The sequence below is a fragment of the Alligator mississippiensis genome, chromosome 15 (genome assembly GCF_030867095.1).
Source record: "Alligator mississippiensis isolate rAllMis1 chromosome 15, rAllMis1, whole genome shotgun sequence".
Classification (NCBI taxonomy): Eukaryota; Metazoa; Chordata; order Crocodylia; family Alligatoridae; genus Alligator; species Alligator mississippiensis.
In genome coordinates, this window is record NC_081838.1 from 7,896,576 (window position 1) to 7,919,305 (window position 22,730).

A 22,730-nucleotide genomic window follows, 5' to 3' on the forward strand; every position below is an offset into this window, starting at 1 on the left:
CTACAGCTACAGCCAGCTGGAAAGCACTGTTGCCTTGCTGTGAGGAGCAGAGAGGGATCGGCTGGAGCCCAGCCTGAGCTCGCCCAGGCTCTTTCCCATCCTGCTGCACTGCAAGGAAAGACCAGGAACAGGGTGAGCTGATTGACTAACGGAGAGGCCGGATCCTTGAGAACGGGCCAGACTTTTAGCTTAACCGAAGCCAACGCAGCTCTTTGGGCTCCCCCGGGAGCCTCGCGTCCAGCAAACAGCCAGGCAGGGCATTGATCCAAGTGTTACCATGTGTGCTGGGGGAGGAGGTCTATTTTAATGACTGACCCAGGTTTCTATCGAGCCTAGAGGCATGGGGTCAGGCTGGGGATGGGGACTGGGCTGAGCCAATGCTCCTGCTGTGACTGAAACCAGGAGGGTCCTAGCTAGAGGGTCTTGCCCCTGCATTCAAGCTCAGACTGACACTGCTTTAGGGATAGGAAGGGACTTTTCCACTGGTCAGACTGGTACAGACTGGGTGGGGGGTACCTTCCTCTATAGCAGGGGCACAGACTCTGCCTGGCACCCCCTTGTGTGTGTATTAATACCCTTTACAGGAGCAGGACACTGGTGGCCACGGTCCCCCTGCTATCCCCGGGGCAGATTGGGGTGTGAGGTGTTGTCAGGGTGGACGGTAGTTTTATTTGGAGATCAGATGATGGATTTTGTACAGGACAGCTGGGATGGGGCTGATCCTGCCTTGGGCAGGGGCTTGGATGAGGTGACCTCAGGAGATCCCTTCCTGCCCTGTGGGTTTGACTTCTCCCCAAGGCAAACAGCTGTTTCCCAGCTGGCTTCTCTGCCGGTGGAACCGGTCCGGCCCGAGCATTCGCATTGCTCAGGAACGTGCATCCACTCGGCTGCTGTGCAGACAATACCTGTTGCAGGAGGAGGCTTGGCTGTCCCCAAAATAGCAACAGCGCAAAGCGATGGAGCTTCGACGCACGAGAGCATTTTATTGAAAAGCTAAAGTGGAAAGCGTCTCTGCAGGATGAGTCCCCAGGTGCTATCGGCACGGGGAGGGGAGGAGAGAGGCAGTGCTAGCAAATGAGTCACTTGGAAAAGTCCCTTTTTGAGCCGCGCACCAAGGCCTTCCAAGTGAAAGGTAAATGCAAGCCAGGTGGGTAGTGCAGAGTGGGCACTGGGGGTGGGGTGGGACCTCTGCTGTGGCAGTCGCAGCCCCAGGCCCTGGCAGGGTGTTACTGGCTGGAAATCTCGTGTTGCAGCCAACTCTCGTCGGTGGGGCAGGGAAGAGCTGGTGGCTCCTGACCAAGCTGCTGTTTCTGGTGTTGGCTTATGAGAAATGGAGGGGGAAAAAAGCTAGCTCCTAGGGGGGTCCCCTCCTGACCTGGGTCCTTGCTTTTCTCCACAGTCGAGGCCCCAGCGTGCTGCAGGACGGCTGTGGAAAAGCCCAGCCTGGGTCATGGCATGTGTGGTGGTGGCAGTAGCGCTGCTCTAACTACTGCACACACCGGCCCGGCACTACGTGGTAGTGGGCGCTGCTCTTAGGAGCGCTCGTTGAACTGTGGTATTTGTAGACCAGCAGCCACCCCTATGGGGCAACAGGGCCTGGCTCCCACCTCGCCTCTATGGCCCCTTCTAGCCCCCATCTCCTGCCCCCTGGGCTGGGGGGAGAGGAGGCCCTGCCTGGCAGCTCACTTGGGACAGGGTGCCTCTGCCCCAGGCTCGGGCACTGCCGTGCGAATGCCGGTGCCGGTCCAAAAGGGCCACAGTGCCGCCCGTGCCCGGTGTCTGGCTGCGAGTCGGCACCGGTGTGACTCGCTCACCCTTGCTGGGCTTGTTTGCACGGAGCCGATTCGTCAGCGCCGCCTGCCGCAGTGCCGTGCGCCGCGGGGCCCGGTGAAGCTTGACACGGGCTGTTTATCCAGGCGGCTGCATTTTCCCCCCCCCCCCCCCCCCCCCCATTCCCGCCCCTGCAGGAGCTCCAATCCGCCTGGGATCGGAGGCGCTGGCGTTTCTGGGTCATTGAGTAACAGCGCAGCCCATTTCGCGGCGATTATCGCAGCTTAAAGCCAGAAAATGGATCCTAAGCACCGAGCCGAGGTGCAGGGCAACGTGGCTGAAGGATGCTCCCCGGAGAGGGGTGGGGGGGAAGGGACAGGTCGGCCCTCTGTGGCTGCTCCCCCTCCCCAGGCTTGTAGGCCTGGCTGCGCCCTCCTGCAGGTGGAGGGGGTGGCTGTGGCAGGGCCTGGCACGTGCTTGGTGGCTTCATGCAGGCAGCACAGCCCCTGCTCCCTGGGAGTGCTCCCCGTCCTAGCATGTGCCCTCTCTTCTGCCACACTCCCAGCATGCACCGCTCCACGCTAGCCACACTCCCGGTGTGCTCTTGCCACCACTCCCAGCATGCACCGCTCCGCCTGACCTCGGCTCCCTCCCTCCCCCCCGCAATGGGAGCGGCGGGTCGGACTGCACCACTCGGTGTGTGTGGGGCGGGGGGAGATCAGCCTCGTTCTGGCCCCACAGGGGAGGGGGCGGGGCCGGAGCCTCGTTCTAGCGCCGGTCAGGTAGAAGCGGACGGGAACCGCCTTCTCACCGCGGCCGGAAGTGCGTCAGGGAGGGGGACTTCCGCTGGGGGAGCCGGGCTGCGAGTGCGTGGGGGGCGGGGCCTGCCTGGCTGTGTCCTCTCCCCCCAGGCCTTTGCAGCCCTACCCCCACTGGTACTAGATGCCCCCGCAAAAACAGGCAGCCCCCCTGAGCCTGCAAGCCTAGGCAGGCCCCCCCAACCCATACTAGATGCCCCCCCACTTAAATACCCCCCTCCCCCATCTCCCAAATGAGGCAGACTCGGCTGCCCCCCTTAGCAGTGGCGTGTGCCGCCCAGGGGCTGCTGTGGAGCGGCAGGGCAGGCTCTTCGGCCTGGGGAGGGGGTGGCATGGCGGGGGAAACGGGGCAGGACCTAATGCTCTTTTTACTTCAGGTCGTTAGGGGGAAGCCGCCGAGCGCTTCGTGGGCGTCATGGACAGAAAGGTGCGCGCACGTCGGCGCGCGGGGCAGGGGGGGCAGCCGGGAGCGTTGCCTGCAGCCAGGGGAAAGCCCCCGAGCTCGCGGGCTTTGGCGGCTCGGAGCCTGGCCCCTTTTATCCCCCTTAACCGCTCCCTTGTGAGGTCTCCTCAAGGAGCAGGAGTCAAAGACAGTGCCGCGGCCCCCCACGAGGAGGATTTTTCTGGCGCGAAGGAGCGGCGTGAGGTTCTCGGGCGGTCTCTTGCCCCACGACTGGTGGCAAATTGCCCTGAAGCTGCTGCTTGTTTCCCTTCTGGCTCTAGGGCAGGTATTTTGGGGAGGACGACGAACCTCGGAGACCAGCTGTCCGAGGCGGTCGGCAGCTCCGCCGCTGCCCTCCCGTCGCCGAGAGAGCAGACTTGGAGAAGGACTACGGTGAGCAGGTCTTTGCGGGCTGCGCTGCGCTGCGCTGCTCTGTATTCCTGGCAGGTTGCAGGGAGAGCGAGAGGCTTGACGTAAAAATGGTTCTGCTTGAATTGACTTGTCATCTGAAGCTTGGGCCGGGGCGGGGGGGCTTCTAAGAAAAGGCATCTCTAGGCTCGGCATTGCAGCGTCGGTGCCTACGTGCTGCCTTGTGGCCGAGACGCGGTACGTGACCGGGGGACGTTGGCACCCCAGAGTGGTCACAGTTTTGTTGGGATCATGAAATGTTCCCCCCCCTCCCCCCCCCCCCCCCCCCCAAGGCACCAGAGGTCGAGGAGGGCATGGGGAAGAGGTCGGCTTTGCAGACAGAAGCAGGAGCCGGGGGCTGGGCGGAGGCTGTGGGAGCAGGTTGGGCCAGTGGGGGTTGCTGGCGATAGCATCCCAGCAGCTGTGAGACCAGAGTGCTCTAATGCAATTGTGACACCCCCCAGCCCTGGCTTATAGCAACGTAAATGGGTGTCGCTGATTCAAGCACTTTTATGGTATGGACGGAGCCTCAATAGGCTTCTGGCCAGGGCCTCTGAATCCTGTTGAAGACTTAGTCCCTGCTGTAAGCCACCCTGCCCGGCTGGTTCCAGCATGCCCCGAGGTTAGTCGTGCTCCACGCAGGGTGCTGTGACTAGCTGTAGTGGTACCAGCTGGTGCAGTGGGGGGCTAGGACTAAGGGACTGTGATTGGGTTAGGGAAAAGGTGGGGGTACAGGGGAGTGGGTGCATTTGTTGTAGCAGGTGCATAGTTTCTTAACGTGGTTTAAGGTGGGTGATGTAAAGTTTATGCTAGATGGTGTATGTGTGTGTACATACTTATATTTTTCCAAAAAAAAAAAAAAAAGGATGCAGTCTCCCAGCCCTGCTGCTGCGGTGGCGAGGTGCCTAGAGCATCCATGCATCCCCAGAACAGCATTCACGGCCCCACAGCCTGCACCTAGGGCCCCTATGCGCTCCCCAATACCCAGGGAGGCAACATGGATGTGGTGATGGAGGGCTGATACAGGAGTGCAGACCAGATAATACAAGCTGTTTATGGCTCCTGTGGCCTGTCTGTGTCTTTCATCAGTGACCTCAAGTCATGCTGAGGCTTCAGGAGCTGTGGGGAAAGTGCCCAGGCTCCACTAGCTTTTTCCAAGGCCCTTGGGCTCCTAATTCACTCTGGTAGTTTTACCCAGGGCCAAGTGCTCTGCCTTGTAAACTGCTTCCTTGAGCTCATAGAGCTCGAGACCTGATGACTTTTGGAAAAGATGGTCTGTCATTGCTGAATGCCAGGAAGCTTTGCGAGAAGCACAGCACGGGAGACAATGTTTTATTGGCCCAGCTGTCGCTGAGAAAAGAGGTAGTTAGTCCAAAGTCGGGCAGAGTTGTATCTTATGCTGCTCTGAATTAGTCGATAAGCTTTTGTAAGGACCTGAAGGAGAACAGAGCCTACGACCGGGCAGAATGTCTTTGATGCTATGGATTGTTATTTGCACATCTGCGGTGCTACCACAGCATGGCCCCCTGCAGCACCCTTGGAAGGGATCTCATGGCACCCCACTGAGAGAATCACAAATTAGTCCTTTGGGAGAGATGTTAGCATCGGGCATCCTGTGTAAATTAAGTTCCCTTCCTCATGTCTGTGACAGAGGCAGAGGCAGCCTCTGCTAAATACCAGGGAGAACAATGACTTTTGTTTAACCTCATTATGCAAACGGGAAGAGTCACTTAAAGAAGGGGAAGAGGGCAGGAAACCTGTGGAGGGAAGGGAGCTCGGAAGTAGCTGCAGACCAAATAAAGAGCAATTGGAATCGATGAGCCTAATTACGGGAAAGAATAAGCCCATTGAGAAGGGAAAGCAGATGTTCGTGCTTATGGAGAGAAGACATGCAGGGAGCCAGTGTTTGGGTTAAGTCCTTGGTTCTTGGCATCCAGCAAAGGCTGGGACTAAGGAGCCTGAACTGTCACCGAAGGTGTGGCGCAGGCCTCCCGCGGTGCAAAGACGGGTAGGGGTGCCATGAGACCATGTTCACTCCCTGCCAGTCCAGTATCTCTGCCCAGGGAGCATCATGGCAGTTTGATTTCACCTCTGGAGTTTCCCTGGAAACCTTTGGCATGGGAGAGAGCGAGTGCTTTGTGAGGGATGCATCTCAATCAGAGTCACGGGGCTAGGAGGGACCTCAGGGCACCCCTGCAGACCTGTGTCTGCTAAACCATCCTTGCCCAGTGCTTATCCAGCCTCCTTTTGAAACCTCCAGTGAATGTAATTCCCAGCCAGTCTGTTCCTCTCTTTCTAAGGAGACTTTCCCCTGAGATCTGGAGTCAATTCCAGGGGCCCTGAGAGTGCCCATTGCCATACCTGTCTGCTTTAGCAGGCCCCTAACCCTTCCCCATGGAGTGAGAGGGTGTAGGGAAATGTTGCTATTGCTCTTTGCTTGCCCAAAAGACCTGTTTGTATGCACCAAAGATGGGAGCTTCAGGATATTCTGACAGGCCCGTTTCTTTCCGGCTGCACACTCAGGCACCCGTCACTCTGCACTCAAGCGGCGCCTCATCCGTTTTTATTTAGCATTCCCATCGCCAAGCAAATGAGTTTGTTTACCCAGAGCAAGGGTCCAACGTAGCAATTTTCTCCCATTTTCTGGGCTGTTAAAGCTGATGGTGTAACCCAGTTGTTAATGCGTTTCCCCACTCACTGATCCCAGAGCTGGCGCCCTGGAGACTTGTTTTCCTGATGGCTTTTGTTTTGTGCGTCTGTCTCTCTTCCAGCTGACCCATTGGATCCAGACAAGCTGGTCCAGTGCCCATACGATGCCCATCACCAGATCCGAGCCTGTCGCTTCCCCTACCACCTCATAAAATGCAGGAAGGTAGGAGTGCCCTGAACACCTGAAAAGCCAAGGCCTTGTAAATGCATCGGTCAAAACAGCCTTTCTACAAAGGAAGCTGCTTTCCTCCCCCCAGTCCCCTCTGCTTTGGGCTCAGAGGACAGTTTTCATTGCCAAAGTCTCTGGCACCTCCCTGAGGGAGACACTTCAAGTTCCACTCGAGTTTTAGACCAATGTACTTGCCCTGAAGGAAAGGGCAAGGGTTCTTTGGGGTCCTCTGATCACAGGGGGTAGGGGGTGGTTGTGGAGGGCAAAGGCAGCTGGAAGCCTAGGGGTGTTTTTCCAGGCTGGGCAAAGCAGCAGCAATCAGGTGGCACGGCAAATTCCTGCCTTTGCCGTGCCAGCCACGCAGCTGCCAGCAGCCTGTCGCCCTCTTGCTAATAGCTCTATTGAACGTGCATCTGGTGCCCTTCCCTAGGCCCAGATGGGCCCTTTCTTCCCCTCTCAATCTTGTCTCCGGGGTTTGAATGCAAACTGTCTCCCCCTCCCTCCGCTTCCCCTCCGGCCCTCTTCAGCGTAAGTGACTGCGCAGAGCTGAGCCCCAGCTAATCGTGGCTCGGAGCTTGCTTGTGAAGCTGTGTCCTGAAAGCGGTGCAACACTGCCACCCCTCTGTCTGCATGCAGTCATGCAGGTGCCTCTGCAGAGCAGCCACTGGGCTCTTGTCACCATGCCTGTCAGACCAGGTATGCTCACCCCTGGCCCGCCAGGTTCTCCGCAGCCCAGAAGTTTGCTTGTGGCGGGGCAGTAGCAGCATTAATTGCTGGTCCAGTACTGCCAGGTTTCCGGGCCTGCGAGGTGCCTGGCAGGCTGGGTAACGTGGTCCTGCGTGGTGTGCTAGATTGGGTCTGATCCAGCAGGGATAGGACTGGAAGGTTGAGCACTGCTGGGTTAGCCGGTACCTGGGCACAGAGACTGAGCAGGGGGCAAGGCTGGTGCCCTTCCTGGAACAGAGGACTCGACCCATTCCTGCCTGCCCCTGCCCCCTAGTATCTGCTGCCCAGCCCTAAGGGCCCCAGAGTGAACTGTCTGCGTTGCATCTGGATGCTGCCTCAGCTGGCTCTGAGCAAGGCCTCTGCATATAACAGCTGCAATGAAGCTGCAGTAGCACAGGCCCTATGAGCCGCCAGGGACCCTGGCTTCATGCTTAAGGTCTGCTTCCCCACTAGCCAGAGCCCTGCTGGCTCCCTGAGCGTGCTTAATGCCTGGTCTCGGTCATGGCTTTGGTGGGTGTGTTGCCCACACAGCTGCGCCAGGCAATCGCAGCCCACGTCCTTGGCCCTGCTGCTGGTGCCTTTATGCCAGCACGACTGGTCTGTGCCGATGCAGATGGTTCCAGTTCCCTCAAGTGAAACTATCTCTGCCTGAGGGAACCTGACACTGCTGGGGGGGAGTGCATCCATGCTCAAGTGCTCTTGTTATGGCTGCCCATGTCACAAAGGCGCTCCTGTCCTGTCCTGTCCTGTCCTGTCCTGTCCTGTCCTGTCCAGCTGCCTCTGAAGGGTGAAGGTGCCCACAGGGATGCCAGCTGCACATGGGCAGCATGTCTTCCACCAGCCCCTCACTTGAAAAGGAAAGTAGCTGAATTATTCAGGGCTACAAAGCCTTATTCTCTCCCTAGCTCCCAGTGGTTGTGTGCTGAGCCATGCCACAGTGATGTTGCTCCCTGCCTGGGCTGTGCATTTCAATCTGGGAATTTCTAGGCTGTTCCCAGCATGGTCATAGTGGGAATCTCCCTGCCCTGCCACAGTTTCTGTGCCCGTGACCCCACATGTACCTGTCTGTGTCACTAGAATCACCCTGACATCGCCAAGCAGCTGGTCACCTGCCCCTTCAATGCCCGCCACCGGGTTCCTCGAGCTGAGATTGGCCAGCACCTCTCGAGTTGTGAGGACAAGAGCTGCATCGAGCAGGACATCGGTGAGGATGTCCCTTGGCCCCCACAGTGGTCGGTCTGCCAGCTGGGGTCTGCATGGGAGCCCTTGCTGTGGCAGCATAATGTCCTTCCCTCTTCCCTTCAGGGTTGGGTGACGCGGAGGCAGCCACCTTTGGTTGGAACTCGGTGCTTGTGGGCCAGGTTCATTCTTGTGAGCCCTTGAGATGCTCCTGGCTGACACAGTCCCCAGGACTAGCCAGGGATCTCGGTGCTGGTGGTACCCTCAGCTCCTGTGTGTTTGGATGCTGAGGGGCTGGGAAGGGGAGCCCCAGGCCTTTCCTCTCCAGTGCTGCTGTGAACATGTAGGCACTGAGATCATGGTGGCTGGCTCGGGGACGTGTGCCAGATGTGCATCTCGGCCCACTTCTCAATGACCAGGGAGCTTGGCGGTTTAGACACCTGCCTGCTACCCCTACAGCTGAGTGCCCAAGGGTTGGCTGGGCTGTGGGGCTGAAGAGCCCTCTCCAGCAGAGCCACAGGGCCTCATGCTCATGCCCCTGTATGCATGAGCCTGCCCAGGGTTTAGGGCTTCTCAGGCCCACTGCCCCAGTCCCAAGACCCTTGCTGGAAGGTGTTCTGTGCTGTGGCTGCTGTCACATTGAAGAATGGGCCAGATCTTTGGGCTGGACCCCCTGCAGGGGCTGTGCCAGTGCTGACATGGCTCCCTGGCAGCTTTGGGGTTGAGACAGCAGCTCCCCACCCCTGAGGCCTCTCCCAGTTGTAGCTGTGCTGTGGGTGAGTGCAGAGTTGCCTGGTCCTGTGCTAGGGAGTGGGGCACTAGGAGTTGCCTGTACACGGGGCTTGGCACAGCCAGGAGCTGTCACAGGCAGTCACAGACCCCAAGCAGCTGCTCTCGTTTCCAGCGAGTCAGTCAGGTTCCTCTTGGCGAGTGGAGACCGACGTGGGCAACACATGGCAGCCGCCCCCCTGCAATGAGGATTGGGATGCTGGTGAGGATCTTCAACACCGGCTGCTGCCTGTCCCTGTCCCCACCCTATCCCCCTCAGTCCTTGTGCCCGGGAGGGAGGGACCTGGGAACCAGCTTGTGAGATCAGGTTCTGTGACACCCTGTTCCTCTGTCACAGAGCAAAACCCCCTCTCCTTGGGCTGTGCTCCCCATGATGACATGCTCCTGGAGACTTTCATGTCCCCTTGGCCATGGCCACCTGTGCCATGACACCTGCAGACCCAGGAGTACCCATGGCCAAGGGACTTTAGACACAGATCCACCCTCTCCCATGAGCATCCCACAAAGGTGTGTGGCCCTGAGCTCTGCTGTCTTCTGTTCTCTCGGGCAGAGCTGCAGGAATCCTCAAGTTCTGGCTTCACTTGGGGCATAGTCCACAGCAGCGAGACCAGGTAGGAAGAGCACAAGCTGCTCCAGTCTCATGTGCAACCCACCCCCACCTTCTGGCAGCTTGTCCCAGGCCAGCCAGAGCCCTCCTCTTGCTGCCGCCTCTGCTTAACTCTGGGCCAGGAGGTGTAGGGGTCTGGCTGGTTATCCGTGAGTGGGAGATCTCTTCCCTTCCCAACCTGCCTTATCTAATCTGCTAGTGAGTCCTCACTATGGCTGTTATGTAGTCCCCTTCTGTGTTGTGGCTGAGCTGTAGAGATTCCCCCAGCCAACCCTTCTTTGCCTCTTTCAACCCCAGGCCCAATGTGCTGATGGAGTCTAAGAGCAACCTTGCCTTGGGCATGCGGGCTCCCAGGTCCTTGCCCTATGCCCTGCCCTGGAAAAGGGGTAAGTACGTGAGGCTCCTGGTGTCTGCCCTGCCTGGCACTAACTCCTGGGTGGGGAGGGGGAGAAGGGGGGCTGCAGTGTTGTCTTGCATGTGCTTTCTCCCCCTATCAGTAGGGAGAGAGAAGGACAGGTCCACCCAGCTCCTGCTGCTTTTCTGCACTGGAGGCGTGATCTGGGGAGGAGCTGGCCCAGGCTCCCTTTGGCGCCAGGCTGTCGGAGCAGCAGGCTGGCTGGCCTGTCCGAGCCCTGTTCTGCAGATGGCAGGAGCCAGACCTGCTCGGGAGTGTCAGGCTTGGCTGGGCTTGGCTGTGCCTGGATTTGGGACCTGTCCTGCTCTTCTCCATGCTGATCTGTCTGCTCTCCCTACCCGGGGCTGGGGGCTGTTGCAGACCCTGGCTGCTGCTCCTGGGCCTTTCTCTCTGCAGCTGCCCCTGCTTTCTGGGGGCCCAGCAGATTCTGCTGGTTGCACAGGATGGGGGAGGGAGCGGGGTTTTGCACCCTTTGTGTGCTGCTCACACTGATCACATCAACCTCTTGCTCCTTAGGCAGCAACCTGCAATGAGTGGAAGGGCCCCGGGCTACCAAGTAAGTGCTCCTTTGTCCCCTCCTCATCCCGCATTCCCTTTCACATCCCAACTGCAGGGCTGAAGCGGCGATTTCCTTTAATGTTAGCCCTGACTTGAACTCCTGGCAAAGATCGAGCGCTTGCTATTAGGTCTAGGACAGAGCTCTGAGCTGCTGTCTATGGCACGGAGCCCGCGTGCCAGCCTCTGAGATTCTTCCAATGACACCCCGTCCCTGCTTGAGCAAGGGGCAGCAGACCAGATAAGCCCAGAAGAGGACCTGAAATCCCATGCCAGCCTCCCTGCTCCCCCAGCCCCCTCCCCTGTGCACTCAATGCCATCCCTTTGCTTGGGCTTCATTAGCAAGTCCCTACCTCCCTGCAGTGAGGGGAGGGAGACTCAGGGTGAAGGTTGCTTCTATAGGCTTCATGCCCCCTTTCGGCTGCTTAGATGTGCCAGGTCCCTGAGCTGCTGCTGTGAAGAGCCAGCCAGTTTCCCACAGGGAGCTTGTACTAGGTTTTGTAGGGGGACATGGACACACATGCTCTGAGTTCCCACGTGCTTTCCCCCTGCCCGCCCCCAGGTGGTGCTCCTGCCCTGCTATTCCTGCATGGGGCAAGACCCTCCCCTTATCCAGAGCCCAGGGATGCTCATGGGGGGGGGTGGAGCCCCCTTCCCAAGTACCAGGCCAGTGAACCCCCAAGCCCAGTGTTGGTTCTGGGAGCTTCCCCCCCCCGGTAGGCTGCACCAGCTCTGAGCTGGGACATGGTCCCTGCCTTGAAGGCCCTGTTAGTTCCAATGTGTAACTCCCCAGCTGGCCTGCACCTGAAACTGAGTATGCCCGAGCAAGGTGGGAGCCTGCACCGCGCAGCCGGGATTGGGGAGGTATTGAGCACAGGGAGCGGAGCTGGGCTCTGAAAGCCTCTTTGGAACTGTCCTAGGCCTGTAGGGCCCCTTCCAGCCTGCCAAGCCTCTAGCTAGGTACAGTTTAAGTGCTGCTGGGCTGGACAGAGTGAACCAGCCCCAGACAGCAGGACCAGGAGTTTGCAGCATGGAGGTGTATTCTCAGGGCACAGTGGCACAGAGCACGGTTTCCAGGTGCTGGAGCCACCAGGCCGGTGCCAGCTAGAGACTCTGTTGTCAGAGCTGCCATCCCATCTTGTGGCACCTGCAGCCACCTGGATCGGGGCATGGATCATGCATGAGGAGAGAGCCTGGGGTGGGGGGCAGATCTTTGCAGTACGTGGCCAGCCTGGGTCTGTGCTTGGCTCTGGCTGTTAAGCAAGTGTCCTGCCCTAGCTGGTAAGCACTGGGAGAGGGGCCAGTCCCAGGAGCCTTTATTGAGGGAGCCATGGGCTATTTGGAGACATCAGCTCCCCGCCCTGCCTAAGGGGGCTACTTAGGTTGGCAACTCCTGAAGGCAGCAGAGCAACATCCACATCCCTGCTTGGACCCAACACGGTTAAATTGGTCTGAAGAAGGGGGAATCAGGGGCTGCTCTAACTCTGGGGCCTGTTGCACCTCACCTACCCGCTCCACTGAGTCATGGCATGCTCGCCCTGCCTGTGATTCCCCTGGGCTCACTACCACGGTATCCTCATGGGGCATTTGCAGCCATGTCTGTACATGGGGAGCAGTGGGAGCAGGTCTTCCAGCTCAGAGACGGCCTCTTGTGCACAGGGGCCCATGAGTGCAACAAGCTTCGCATGCCCGGTGGCAGTACTGTGGGCTCTGAAATCTTGGCTTCTCATCTAATCGCAGGCAGAGGCAACTAATGTGGATGGAGAAGAAGTCATGGCGTAGCTGCTGTTGCCTTCCTGTGGCCAGCCCAGGCACCCACAGAAATGGACCCCTCTGTACTGTGGTATTTGCCTCCAGCCTAGCCTCCCCGACCAGCCCACTGAGCCAACCACTGTTACCCCCCAGCGGGACCCTGCACCTAGCATGGGTCGTGAGGAACCCCTGGCCGGGGATCAGCACATACCAGGGCCGGGCTCCTCCATCTCTGTGTCCAGCTGTCAGTCGGACGTGCCAGCTGCACCGGCCAGGCGCCCCGCACCACATGGGGGTGGCTGCTAGTGTTACCATCTCACTCCTGTTACCATCTCACTCCTTTAAACTCTAGGCCTCGGCCTTGGGCTGGGGCTTGTGTTACCCTACGTCAGCCCTGCCTGTCTCTCTGTGCGCGGGGTTGGACTGGCTGAGGAAGGTGGGGGGCATTGAGAGGAAATACTGTGTTTAAATACCATTAAGTGTTGATGTAGCTGTTTTGAGTTGAGGGGGGCGGGGGCATGGAGCTGCCGCATTCAGGCACATAGGCCAGGCCCAGGGCATCTGCTTAGAGGGCTGACCCAGCTCCCGCCAGCAGGTTTGCAGACAGTCTTGTTCCCCCAGTGAGTGCCTGGTACACGTGGAGCCCTGCTGGGGCCAGGAGGCTACGAACAGTCTGGCAGGAGCCCTGGCTGGGGCACCATGGAGCCAGGGTTTGGTGTGAGTCGTCTTGAGGACCCGGTGCAATGGTGCTCATCCGTGTCCTGGGCCCCATTTACTGCCCCTTGTCTCCCTGTGGTCAGCCTACTTGGCCAGCTGTACATGCATGCGCACACGTGCACGCACCCCAGGGGCAGGGAGGGGTTGGTGTGGGCTTGCCACCCCCTTCCCGTGAGGGTCCGAAGGAAGGGAACTGCTCAAGGCAGCCACCAGCCTTTCTCAGCTCTCCTGAGCCATGCCACCCCCCTGCTGCTGCCCATGTTTGCCTTGTCCTGTGCCCTTCCCTGGGCAAGGGGAGCCAGCCAGTCCTTGCCTGGTGCAGTCTGAGCAGCCTTGGACTTTGGACTGTTGCTGTGGAAACAGCACTGGCATTGGCTACGAGGGGACAGTGACAGGGAGGTGACTCCTTGCAAAGGCAAATGCAACCTGGCCCCTCTGGGTTGGGGAGCACAGGTTCGAATTCCCCCATATGCCTGTCGCTGCTGCTGTGCTTGTGCTGCTCCTGATGCCATCAGAGGGGCTGCGAGGGGGTCCAGAGTGGGAGTGGGGGGGGGGTCACTGGCTGAGGCCAGGTAGGGTCTTGCTCCCAGACTGGGCCCGGGCCCAGGGGTCTAGGACAGGCTGAGCTATTAACACACTTTGACTAGAAAGAGCAGTGTACTTGGCACCTGGTAGCACAGCCTCCGGCCCCCAGGACACACCCTCATCCTGCTTCCGTGTGACGGCCAAAGCAAAGGCTCCATGCGCCCCGCAAGGTACCAGCTGGGCATGTGTCTCTAGCCTGTGCCTGCTGCCCGCGGGGTGGGGGCAGACAGGGCAGGTACAGAAGCAGGGCTGGGGGCCTGCAGCCCACTATGACCCATGGGGAGCCCTGAGGCTGCCTCTTGGGACCAGCCGTGGCCAGAGGTTGCTTTTGTGGCTTAGGATGTTATGAGGGAGGTGGGTGACACTGGGGGCTCCTGGCAGCTTCCTTCCTGGTGTGGGTGCAAGGCATGGGAGCCAGGGAGTGGCTGAAGCCACCCCCTGCCTCTGAATATGCCCACCCAGCTGTTCAGTCTCTGATCTCCAGCCCAGATCTGACCCCTGCCCTTCCTGGCCCGCCCCTGCCCTTTCATCTCCCCGCGGCATTTGCTGGGCCCCTGGCCAGGCGGCTCTGGGTTTGATGTGAGGATGGGGGTAATAAACACCCCCCTGCTGATGCCCATCCCTGCCTGTGCTGCCTCTTATCTGCAGCAGGGTTAGCAGTACTGGTCTAAGACACAGGCAGGCAAGGTTCCTTAGGGCAATGTGATATCTTTTATTAGACCAAATGAACAGTTGGAAAGATAATGGTTGCCAGCTTCTGGGCACGAGCCCCCTTCTTCAGGCATAGAGAGAGTCTGCCGGCGACAGGCTCCTCACTGCCACGCGTTTACATTTGCGTTTTTACAGACCTGCGTTTTGCGTTCTGGCTTCCCTTCTACCCAGGAGACGGCACTATTCACCGGCAGACTCTCCCTGTGCCTGAAGACAGGCATTTGTGCCTGCAAGCTGGCACAGAACGGTTTTTCTAACTTTTCTAGTTTGTCAGATAAGAGATTGCATCTACCCAAAGACCCTGATCTGCAGTAGAAGCATTTGTTATCTGTCTTGGGGATGGGGAATGGCGAAGAGGGGGCTGTGCCAACCTGGCACTGCAGGGAGGAAGGAAAGGGTGGCACTGTCAACACAGCAGAGCACGCCTGGCTCCTTCCTGGCACTGGGGCATGGTTCCAGCCTCAGCACCCTCCTCCCCACCCCTGGCCTGAGTGACTTACCTTGGGGTAGGGAGTCCCAGGCTAGACCCCAGGCATCCCGGCTCCCTGCCCCGCCAGGGAGAGCTGAGGCTGGAAGTGGTGCCCAGGCCTGGCCCAGCTGGCAGTGCAGTCTGGTGGTTAGGGCCTCCCAGGGGTCCGAGCCTTGGTTTCTCCACAGGATGCCCAGCTGCTGGAGCTGGATGCCCACAGGGAGGGTGCTGGGGGAGCTGCTGTGGGCAGTGCTGCTCTGGGACAGGGTGGAGGCAAGTGGCCCTGTCCGGACCCAAGCCCGAGTGCCCTGGTCTGACCTGGGTCCCTCTTCCACCCGCCCAGTCTCTTCCCTCATCCTGTGGGGCCAACTCAGCACCCCGTGGGCCTGACTCACCCGCCCATGGTTCCCACCAGGAAGCAGCTGACCCCGGTCATGGCCACACCGACTTCCGTCTTTCCCCAGATAACCACACACCCCTAATGAGGGCCGCCCACGCCTGGGTCCCTACCCTGTGGCCCCTGTAGTGGGGGCTGGGCTGGAGCTCCCAGCTCCCAGAGCAGCACTAAGTTGTGGGGAGGCACTTCTGTGACTGTGTGCTGAGCCATGGCCTTGGCCTGCCTCAGTTTCCCCAGTTCACAGGCAGGTGTCTCCCAAGGCAGAAGGATGTAGGGGTGGGAGTTGGGGTCAGGGGCCTGCTTGGGCTGCCTCTCCTGGCCCCTTGGCCCTTCCCCAGTTCAGCCATGGGTGCCATGGGGCAGCAGGACAGCCCATCCCAGCCAACCGGACGGTGGAGGGGACACCGGTGTTCCCTGCGCTGTCAGAGCTGCCTGGACTTTCACCCACATCTCTGGAATTCATTAGGCTGAGAGGGGGGGAAGAGCTTGTGTGTGCACGTGTAAGTGCGTGCGTGCATGTGGCTGTGTTCCTACATGTGTGTGGGTGTTTGAGCATGTGAGAGCACAAGTGTGCATGTACATAGCTGTGTGTTAGCGTGCATGTGCACATGACTGGGTGTGCGAGCGTGCGTGGGCATAGCCTCTCTGCACTGTATCCTGTGTCCCCCAGCCTGTGCTGACCCCATGCCCTGCCAGCAACCCAAGGCATGTGCGTACCCACGGAGGCATCATACAGGTCTGAGCACACAGTGCCACTTGGTGGGGGCATACACGTACGTGTGTGATCGCGTGTGCAGACACCTGTGTGCTGGCATGCACAAGCCCATGCCTCTCCATACAGAGTGTGCATGTGTTGCTTTACACACACAGGCACACACACACATGCCTCCCTGTAAGCCCTGCCAGGCCGGATGGGATCTGGAGGAAGCAGCTGGGCCTGCGGCGGGGCCCCTTCCCTCCAGTGCACGCATGTAGCCAGCAGGGTAGCTGGGGACTGGCAGTGGCTGCCATGTTGTGGAGGGGTAGCCCAAGCCAAGGGGTCAGTTCTTGGGGGGGCATGTGCCCCCATGGGGTCTCCCATCTGCAAATGTGCACATGCCTGCATAGGTGGAGCATATGCACGCTTGTGCATGCATGTGCATATGCTTGCCTGTGCCCTTCTGCATCTCCACATGCATAGTGGCATGTCTACATGGGAGGGAGGATGTGCATGCACCCACCCCTGCATGTACGCGGGGGTGCGTATGTGCACAGGCCCCCTCTGGCTCCTCTTTGCATACCTGGCCACTTGTACACGTGTGAGTGTGCATGTGCATGTACATGGGTGCCCCTTCCTGCCGCTCTCCATCTCTGCTTTCTGGGAGGGTGGGGTGTGCACATACACGTGTGTGCATGCTGTGTGGCTGTGTGCAGCTCACGCCTGCAGCAGGCGACACCAAACCCAGCTGCATGCAGGCTCTGCTGGGAGGGCAGGGGGCCAAGCCCCTTTCCTCCTCCCCCACCCCCGTACCTGGTCCAGGGCCCAGAGGAAGTAGGAGCGGATTCGGCTGCTCCATAACGAGGAATTTTATGCGAGTCTGGAAATGACGGGAGTGGGGATGGGGGCAGGGGCTGGAGGGGCAGGAGGTGGGGGCTGGGGCTCTGGGCTGGGGGGGCTGATACCCCGAATGCTGCCCCGTCCCCTGCTGTGTTGGGCTCAGCAGTCTATGCTCCACCCCCCGTGGTGCCAGCTGGACCTGGAGCCCCCCAACCCACTGTGTGCCGGCAGCTGCAGCCCCCTCCCCAGCACTGGTTGCATTTCATCCATGGTGGGGTGGTGTGGGGGGGTTTCCCATCTCGCCTGCATGTTTCAAGGGCCTGGCTGGGGCGACAAGGGCCTGCTGCACTCGGCACGGTACAGGCACCACCCAGAGCCAACATGGGGGCAGCAGGTGCCAGGCCGGGTCTGCAGGGTTGCAGCTGGGCCTGGGACAGGGCATCCTCCCCCGCCCCGCCTGGGACTGGAGCATGCAAGGGGTGTAGGCCTGCATGTACATGTGTGGGTCCTAACATGGGTGTCCGTGTGGGTTCCCATTGGTCACAGGCCCCAGCCCCGCAGGCAGATGCGGCTCTGTGCCCCCAGGGAGCCCGGATTCCCGATTTGCTGCGCCGGGGTGTGACTCACACTTGGAGACGGGGCTGGGAACGGGGCATGATGTTCTCACACCTCTGCCCTGGAGATGGAGGGGGCGGCTGGGCTCTCCCCTGAGCTGGCCGCAGCCTCCTCCCTCCTGCCCTGGCCTGGCCTGGTTCCCAGGTGTCAGGGCAGGGGGTGGGGGGGGGGGGCCCGTGTCCTGGGGAGGGGGCAGCAGTGGGGGTTGCCACCTGCCCCCCAGGCCTGGGGCAGGGGGTACATCAGGCTGGGGGGTGAGCACGGAGTTGCTGTTTCAAGCGAGGCCTCGTGACAAGTGTGCTCACATGCTGCCCAGGCACTGGAGGGCTCCTGGGGAGAGAGGGTCTGCCATGCTCCCAGGAGGCTGGGAGGGGGATCACAAGCAGAAGGGCCCAGGGGTGAATGCAGAGGACACCACACCCCCCATCCCTGCCCTGTCATCACCCTGGTTTCTGGTGTTTATGTATGCTGGGTGGGGGGGATGTGGCTGTGAGTCACCCCTGGGGCGGAGGGGTCCCAGTTGGCTGCAGGATCCCGGCTCTGCCCAAGCTCCGGCTGCAACTCTGGGGCCAAACCATGCCCCCTCCCCACGGCAGAAGCAGCCCAGCCTGGGCCAGACTGGGCAGCTCCCATGCGCTCCCTAACACGGCACACATGTACACACTCCTGCACCTTCGTGCATACAGCCCCTAACAGAACACACGCGCACACAATGTTCGTGTGTGTGCATGCCCACGCAATGCCCGCACACACCCTCACAGAGCACACGTACACCACGCAGATACTGTCACGCCACGCGTGCACCCATGCATCAGCATGGTGTGCATGCACACACTTTCTCTGTACACCCCCTCCCCCCCACACCTCCTGGCCGAGCTGTCAGCACTTGGCCGGGTCCCAGCACGGGCTCCCGGGCCGGATGACTTCATCCCGGCACGTCAGATGTTCCATGTGCTCCAGCGGCTGCCCCCACCCCCGCGCGCCGACCCCGTGGGGCGCCTGGCCGAGCCGGGGCGGGCAGGAGGTGCGGGCCACAGGGAACCCCGCACAGAGGGGCCTGGCGGGGGGCCGGGGCCAGGGACACAGCAAGAGTCAACCTATGTGCATGCGTGTGTGCAGCTCCGTCTGCTTGAACACGTGCCCCTGCCCAGTGTTCGCACAGAGCCCCATCCTCCGAGTGGTGCCCACATGTGTCATGTACATGTTTGCGCGTGCATGCCCCCCAGATATGCATGGGAGGGACTGCATGTGCACACACACCACATATACAGCGCATGCCTTCCTGCCTAGGCAGCTGCATGGGCAAGCATGTCGTGCACCCATGTTGGCCCATGGGGAGGCAGGCGTGTGCATCTGTGTGGTTCCATGTGAGCATCAGTGTGTGTGGCAGGCCTGGTGTGTGTCACGGTGTGTGTTGGTGCATGGCTGGGGGGGTCGTAGGTGTGTCAGGGTTTGTGTGTGCACACATGCTGGTGTGTGGCTGTCAGGTTCAATGCACAGCTGGCATGTGTGTTGGGGTGTAAGTGCGTCAGGGTCTGTGTGTGTGCAAGTGCCAGTGTGTGGTGTGTTGGTGCCAGTGTGTGGCTGATGTGTGTGTGTGCCCGCCCTTCCCAAGAGCTGCAGGTGCCACTGGGGCCTTTGAAAAGCAGCTCCAGAGCTCAGGGCCAAGCCAGCCATGTGGGGAAACTGAGGCACAGGGGGGGACTCTAGCCTGGGGCTTTGCCCATCCTGGGCTCTATAGGCCCTAGCTTTTCCAAGTGCTCCCTGCTGTGGGCCAGGGGCTGGAGGTCACAAGCCAGCGGGGTGGGGGGCATGGCTGAGAGTGCACCCCCCTACAGCACAGCCCAGCCAACACGGGTGTGGGAGGGCAGCTTCCCTGCGGCCCCAGAACCCGGACCCCATCTCCAGGGGTAGCGCAGGCTGTGTGTCCCCCCCCACCCACCACAGCGGCTGGTGCATGTCAGAGGTGGCTGCAAGTCAGGGGTAGCTGGGGGGCACCTGGCAGTGCCCCACCCCACTGCCAGGGTGCATCTGGGGGGTTCCCCAGTTCCCCATCTGTTTGTCCTGCCCACACCACCCCGTGTCCTGGCAGGAACGGCCCGGCCCGGAGCCCGTGGGCCCCTGAGTAACGGCTCCGTGACTCAGGCTGGCTCCTGCATTCCTGGACTTGTATGGTAAAGGCAGCCAGGCTGCCGGCCCCGTGCCGGGAGAGGGGGCCAGGGGGGCCTGGAGCCGCCGGGGAGGCCACAGGGGCCCCGTGCCCCCCTGGCACCAGCTCTGAACGGCCTCCAGGGGGCACCCCAGGCAGGGGTGCAGAGGAGGCTGGGGGCGGGGGGGTCTCAGGCTCAGTGCAGGGCAGGGGTCACAGGCCCGTGCCCTCATCCAGGCCATAAGGTTCATTGCATGTGCAGCCCCTGACGTGGGTGACAGTAACCAGGTATGGGCACGGGCAGGGGGGCAGAACAGCCGACAGGCAGGGTCTGGTGCTCAGGATGGGCAAAGGACTGGATCCGGGTAGCCCCCCAGGCGGGGCCATGCCGGCTGCCTGATGCCCCCTGCCCTGGGGTAGAGGGGGAGCATAGGGGCCCAACGCCCCCTCGGCACCAAGCACGGGCAGCCCATGGCCTGTCCGCTCCAAGACACCTGGGTTCTGTCCCCATCTCTCACACTTTCCCCTCCCTTGCCTCAGTTTCCCCCTCATGCAGCAGCTATGAGGGGGAACCGGGTGCGGGAGGGATTTCCCGGGGGGGGGGGGGGTGTCGGGGCGGTGCGGGTTGTGCTGTGGGAGCCCGGTCCATGTAGGGCCTGCGGAGCGGTGAGTCAGGCGGGCCCACGGCTCGGGCCTGACTCAGCGCCGACGTCTGTAAACACCACCGGGACATGGCCATAATTAGCTGGGGGCACCGCACGCCTGACCCCCAGCCCCCCGCCTCCAGGCCTGGTGCTGGGGCCCAGCTGGAGCAGCCCGGGGGGGGTGGTGCATAAAGCATCCCGGGCCCTACATCTACAGACAGGGCTCATGCCCCCCTGTCCCCCAGCACAGAGTGCTCCCAGGGGAAGGGGTCTTGGGGCCCCAGGGAGCCGGCGCCGTGGGGCTGCCCCCGGCTCTCTGCCCGCCGGCTGGCCCTGGGCAGGAAGCCGGGTGCATTGTTGGGAGCCGCCGTCACTTCCCCAGGCAGGAAACGGGCCTTTGTTCCCGGGAATCTGCGCCAGGCCCGGGATGGCCCCCGCCCCTGCCCCACACCCCCTGGGCCAAGCATCTGGCCAGGACAGGGAGGGAGCCAGGCCGGGGCCCCGGGCAGAGCACCCCAACGCCTGGGTCCTGCTCTGGGCTCTGGCGCCAGCAGCTTCATGCAGAACCTGGAGTCCCCAGTGTCCTGGGCCCCAGCCCGGTGCCCAAGACACATGTGGGAGCCTGTATGTGGGTGTGTACACACACAAACACACACAGAGCCAGGGGGATGCACACACGCTCACACCAAAGTGGCCCGGGGATGTTTGTGTGCACATACGCACACACGCAGAACCCAGGTGTCTGGGCACGGGCGCTCCTGACTCCTGGCGAGGGGGGTGAGGGATGAACACACGCACATGCCCAGGATGATGTGCACATGTTCACACCCACATAGCCGCAACACAGAACCCAGGCATCCAGGACACACACACACACACACACACCCACACACACATGCACGCACACTCACACTCACAATCCGTCTGTCTGGGACAGACACGCAGAACCCAGGCATCCGGGACAGACAGACACGCACAGCCAGGATGATGCGCACACATGCTCACACCCACTTGGCCCAGGGGACATTAACACGCACACACTGCCCCTCCTATCACAGAAGCCAGGCATCCAGGACACACACACACACTCACGCACAGAGCCAGGATGACACACACACCCTCTCACACCCACATGGCTCATGGGATATTGCACACACACACACACGCCCTCCTGTCCCCCAGCCCAGCCCTGCACACACGCTCCAGGGCCTCTCGCACCGCCCCCCCACTCCAGCCCCGGCCCAGATGTGCAGCCCCCCCAGCCCGGCCCTGCCTCTTCCTGGCCTATCCCAGAATTCCCGGCTGCTCCAACATCTGCAAGTCATTGGGGCGCTGGGAGCCGTGCTCCAGCTGTGCCCGCCCTGCCCCTGCCCGGCCCCCGGGATGTGCTCAGCTCCCCCTGCAGCCCCCATGACTTGGGGGACCCCCACACAGGGATGGGGGGTCCCCATCCCTGCAGGCCCATGCCCCCTTCATGGGGGAACAGGATGCGGGGGGGCCTCCAAGCTTGGGGGGTCTGTGCCAGGCTGCAGTGATGGAGACAACATAGAGCCCTGCTGGGGTCTGGATGCCTGGGTTCCAGCCCAAGCTCCCTGCCTCAGTTTCCCTCTGCCTGGACATGCTGTGGGGCCACACACCCAGCTGCACACACATGTACAGGCATATGTGTGTACACACACATGTACAGGAACCCGTGCACCAGCCCACATCCTGCCCCGGCCCCGGCCTCGCTGGCCATGGGTTTTGTCAGCAAACATTGCCCTGTTGCTTCCTGTGTTGCTTGCTGCACCACGCCCCCCCAGTCTGGCACCGAAGGACAGACACGCACCGTCCTCCTATCCCGGGACAGAGGGACACACAGGGGTCAAAGGGGAACCCTGATGTGCTTGGAGATGCCCCCCTCTGCCCCGGTGCCCTCTGACCCCCCTCTTCCTGCTGGGACAGTGCCCTGCCATGGAGAGTCCCCACTCCCCGGACACCCAGAGCTGTGGGCAGATGGACTGGACGAAGGGACACGTCCCCCTCCATGTCCCCCCTTTCCTGCTTCCTCCAGGCCAGGAAACTGCCTGCAGGCAGCAGAGCTACAGCAGCACCTGGCTGGGGAGAGAGGCAGGAGCGGAGGGAGAAGGAGCCAGGCCAGGCCTACGTGCCCCCTCTAGTGCCAGTGGGGGGGCCTGGGCTGGGGGATGCTGCCTCCCACCAGTGCCCCCCGGCGGGGAGGGTAGATCTGGGGGCAGGAGACGGCAGCTGAGATGCCCCGGGAGCTGGTGGCCTGGGTGGAAGCGAAGCCCAGGACACGAGTGCGCATGTGGACAGGGGTGTGCGCACCTCTGCACACGCGTGTGCTCTCTGGCACCCCTGTCTCTGGGCAGGGCTCCGAAAGGAGGGGACGGGGCCGCCCTGGCCAGGCTCCAGCCAAGGCCCACGCGGGCTCGGGGCAGAGGGTCTGGCTCCAGTGGGGCAGCCGGGACGCGGGTGGCACCGGCGGGGGGGGGGGGGGGGCAGCCGGACACCTGGGTCCCATCTCGGAGCGGGGGCGGGCAGCCTGGGTCCCCTCCCGGCCGGCG

General features: G+C 61.3%; 1 protein-coding gene across 8 annotated transcripts; it reads left to right on the forward strand.

Annotated features, from left to right (window-relative positions):
* The first annotated feature begins 13 nt into the window (after positions 1–13).
* On the forward strand, positions 14–12,814 carry LOC102563634 (gametocyte-specific factor 1). Of its 8 annotated transcripts, none has more exons than XM_019497596.2 (12): positions 14–132; positions 799–1,132; positions 1,968–2,091; positions 2,966–3,015; positions 3,312–3,423; positions 6,210–6,310; positions 8,120–8,246; positions 9,126–9,212; positions 9,561–9,621; positions 9,915–10,003; positions 10,549–10,588; positions 12,328–12,814. In XM_019497596.2, exons 4-11 carry the CDS (start codon positions 3,004–3,006, stop codon positions 10,563–10,565), a joined length of 606 nt encoding a protein of 201 aa, XP_019353141.1. In that variant the 5' UTR covers positions 14–132; positions 799–1,132; positions 1,968–2,091; positions 2,966–3,003; the 3' UTR covers positions 10,566–10,588; positions 12,328–12,814. The 8 variants fall into 8 exon arrangements, with proteins under 8 accessions (XP_019353141.1, XP_019353143.1, XP_059573771.1 ...); XM_019497598.2 differs by having other exon boundaries at positions 915–1,132; XM_059717788.1 differs by lacking the exon at positions 1,968–2,091 and adding an exon at positions 1,400–1,516 and having other exon boundaries at positions 14–1,132.
* The last annotated feature ends 9,916 nt before the right edge of the window (positions 12,815–22,730 follow it).

Bases quoted from the DNA above. Each gene is read 5' to 3' on its own strand.
- LOC102563634 (XM_059717788.1), top strand. The intron at 3,424-6,209 runs GTGAGCAGGTCT...TCTCTCTTCCAG, and splicing joins AGACTTGGAGAAGGACTACG to CTGACCCATTGGATCCAGAC. The intron at 9,622-9,914 runs GTAGGAAGAGCA...TTTCAACCCCAG, and splicing joins GTCCACAGCAGCGAGACCAG to GCCCAATGTGCTGATGGAGT.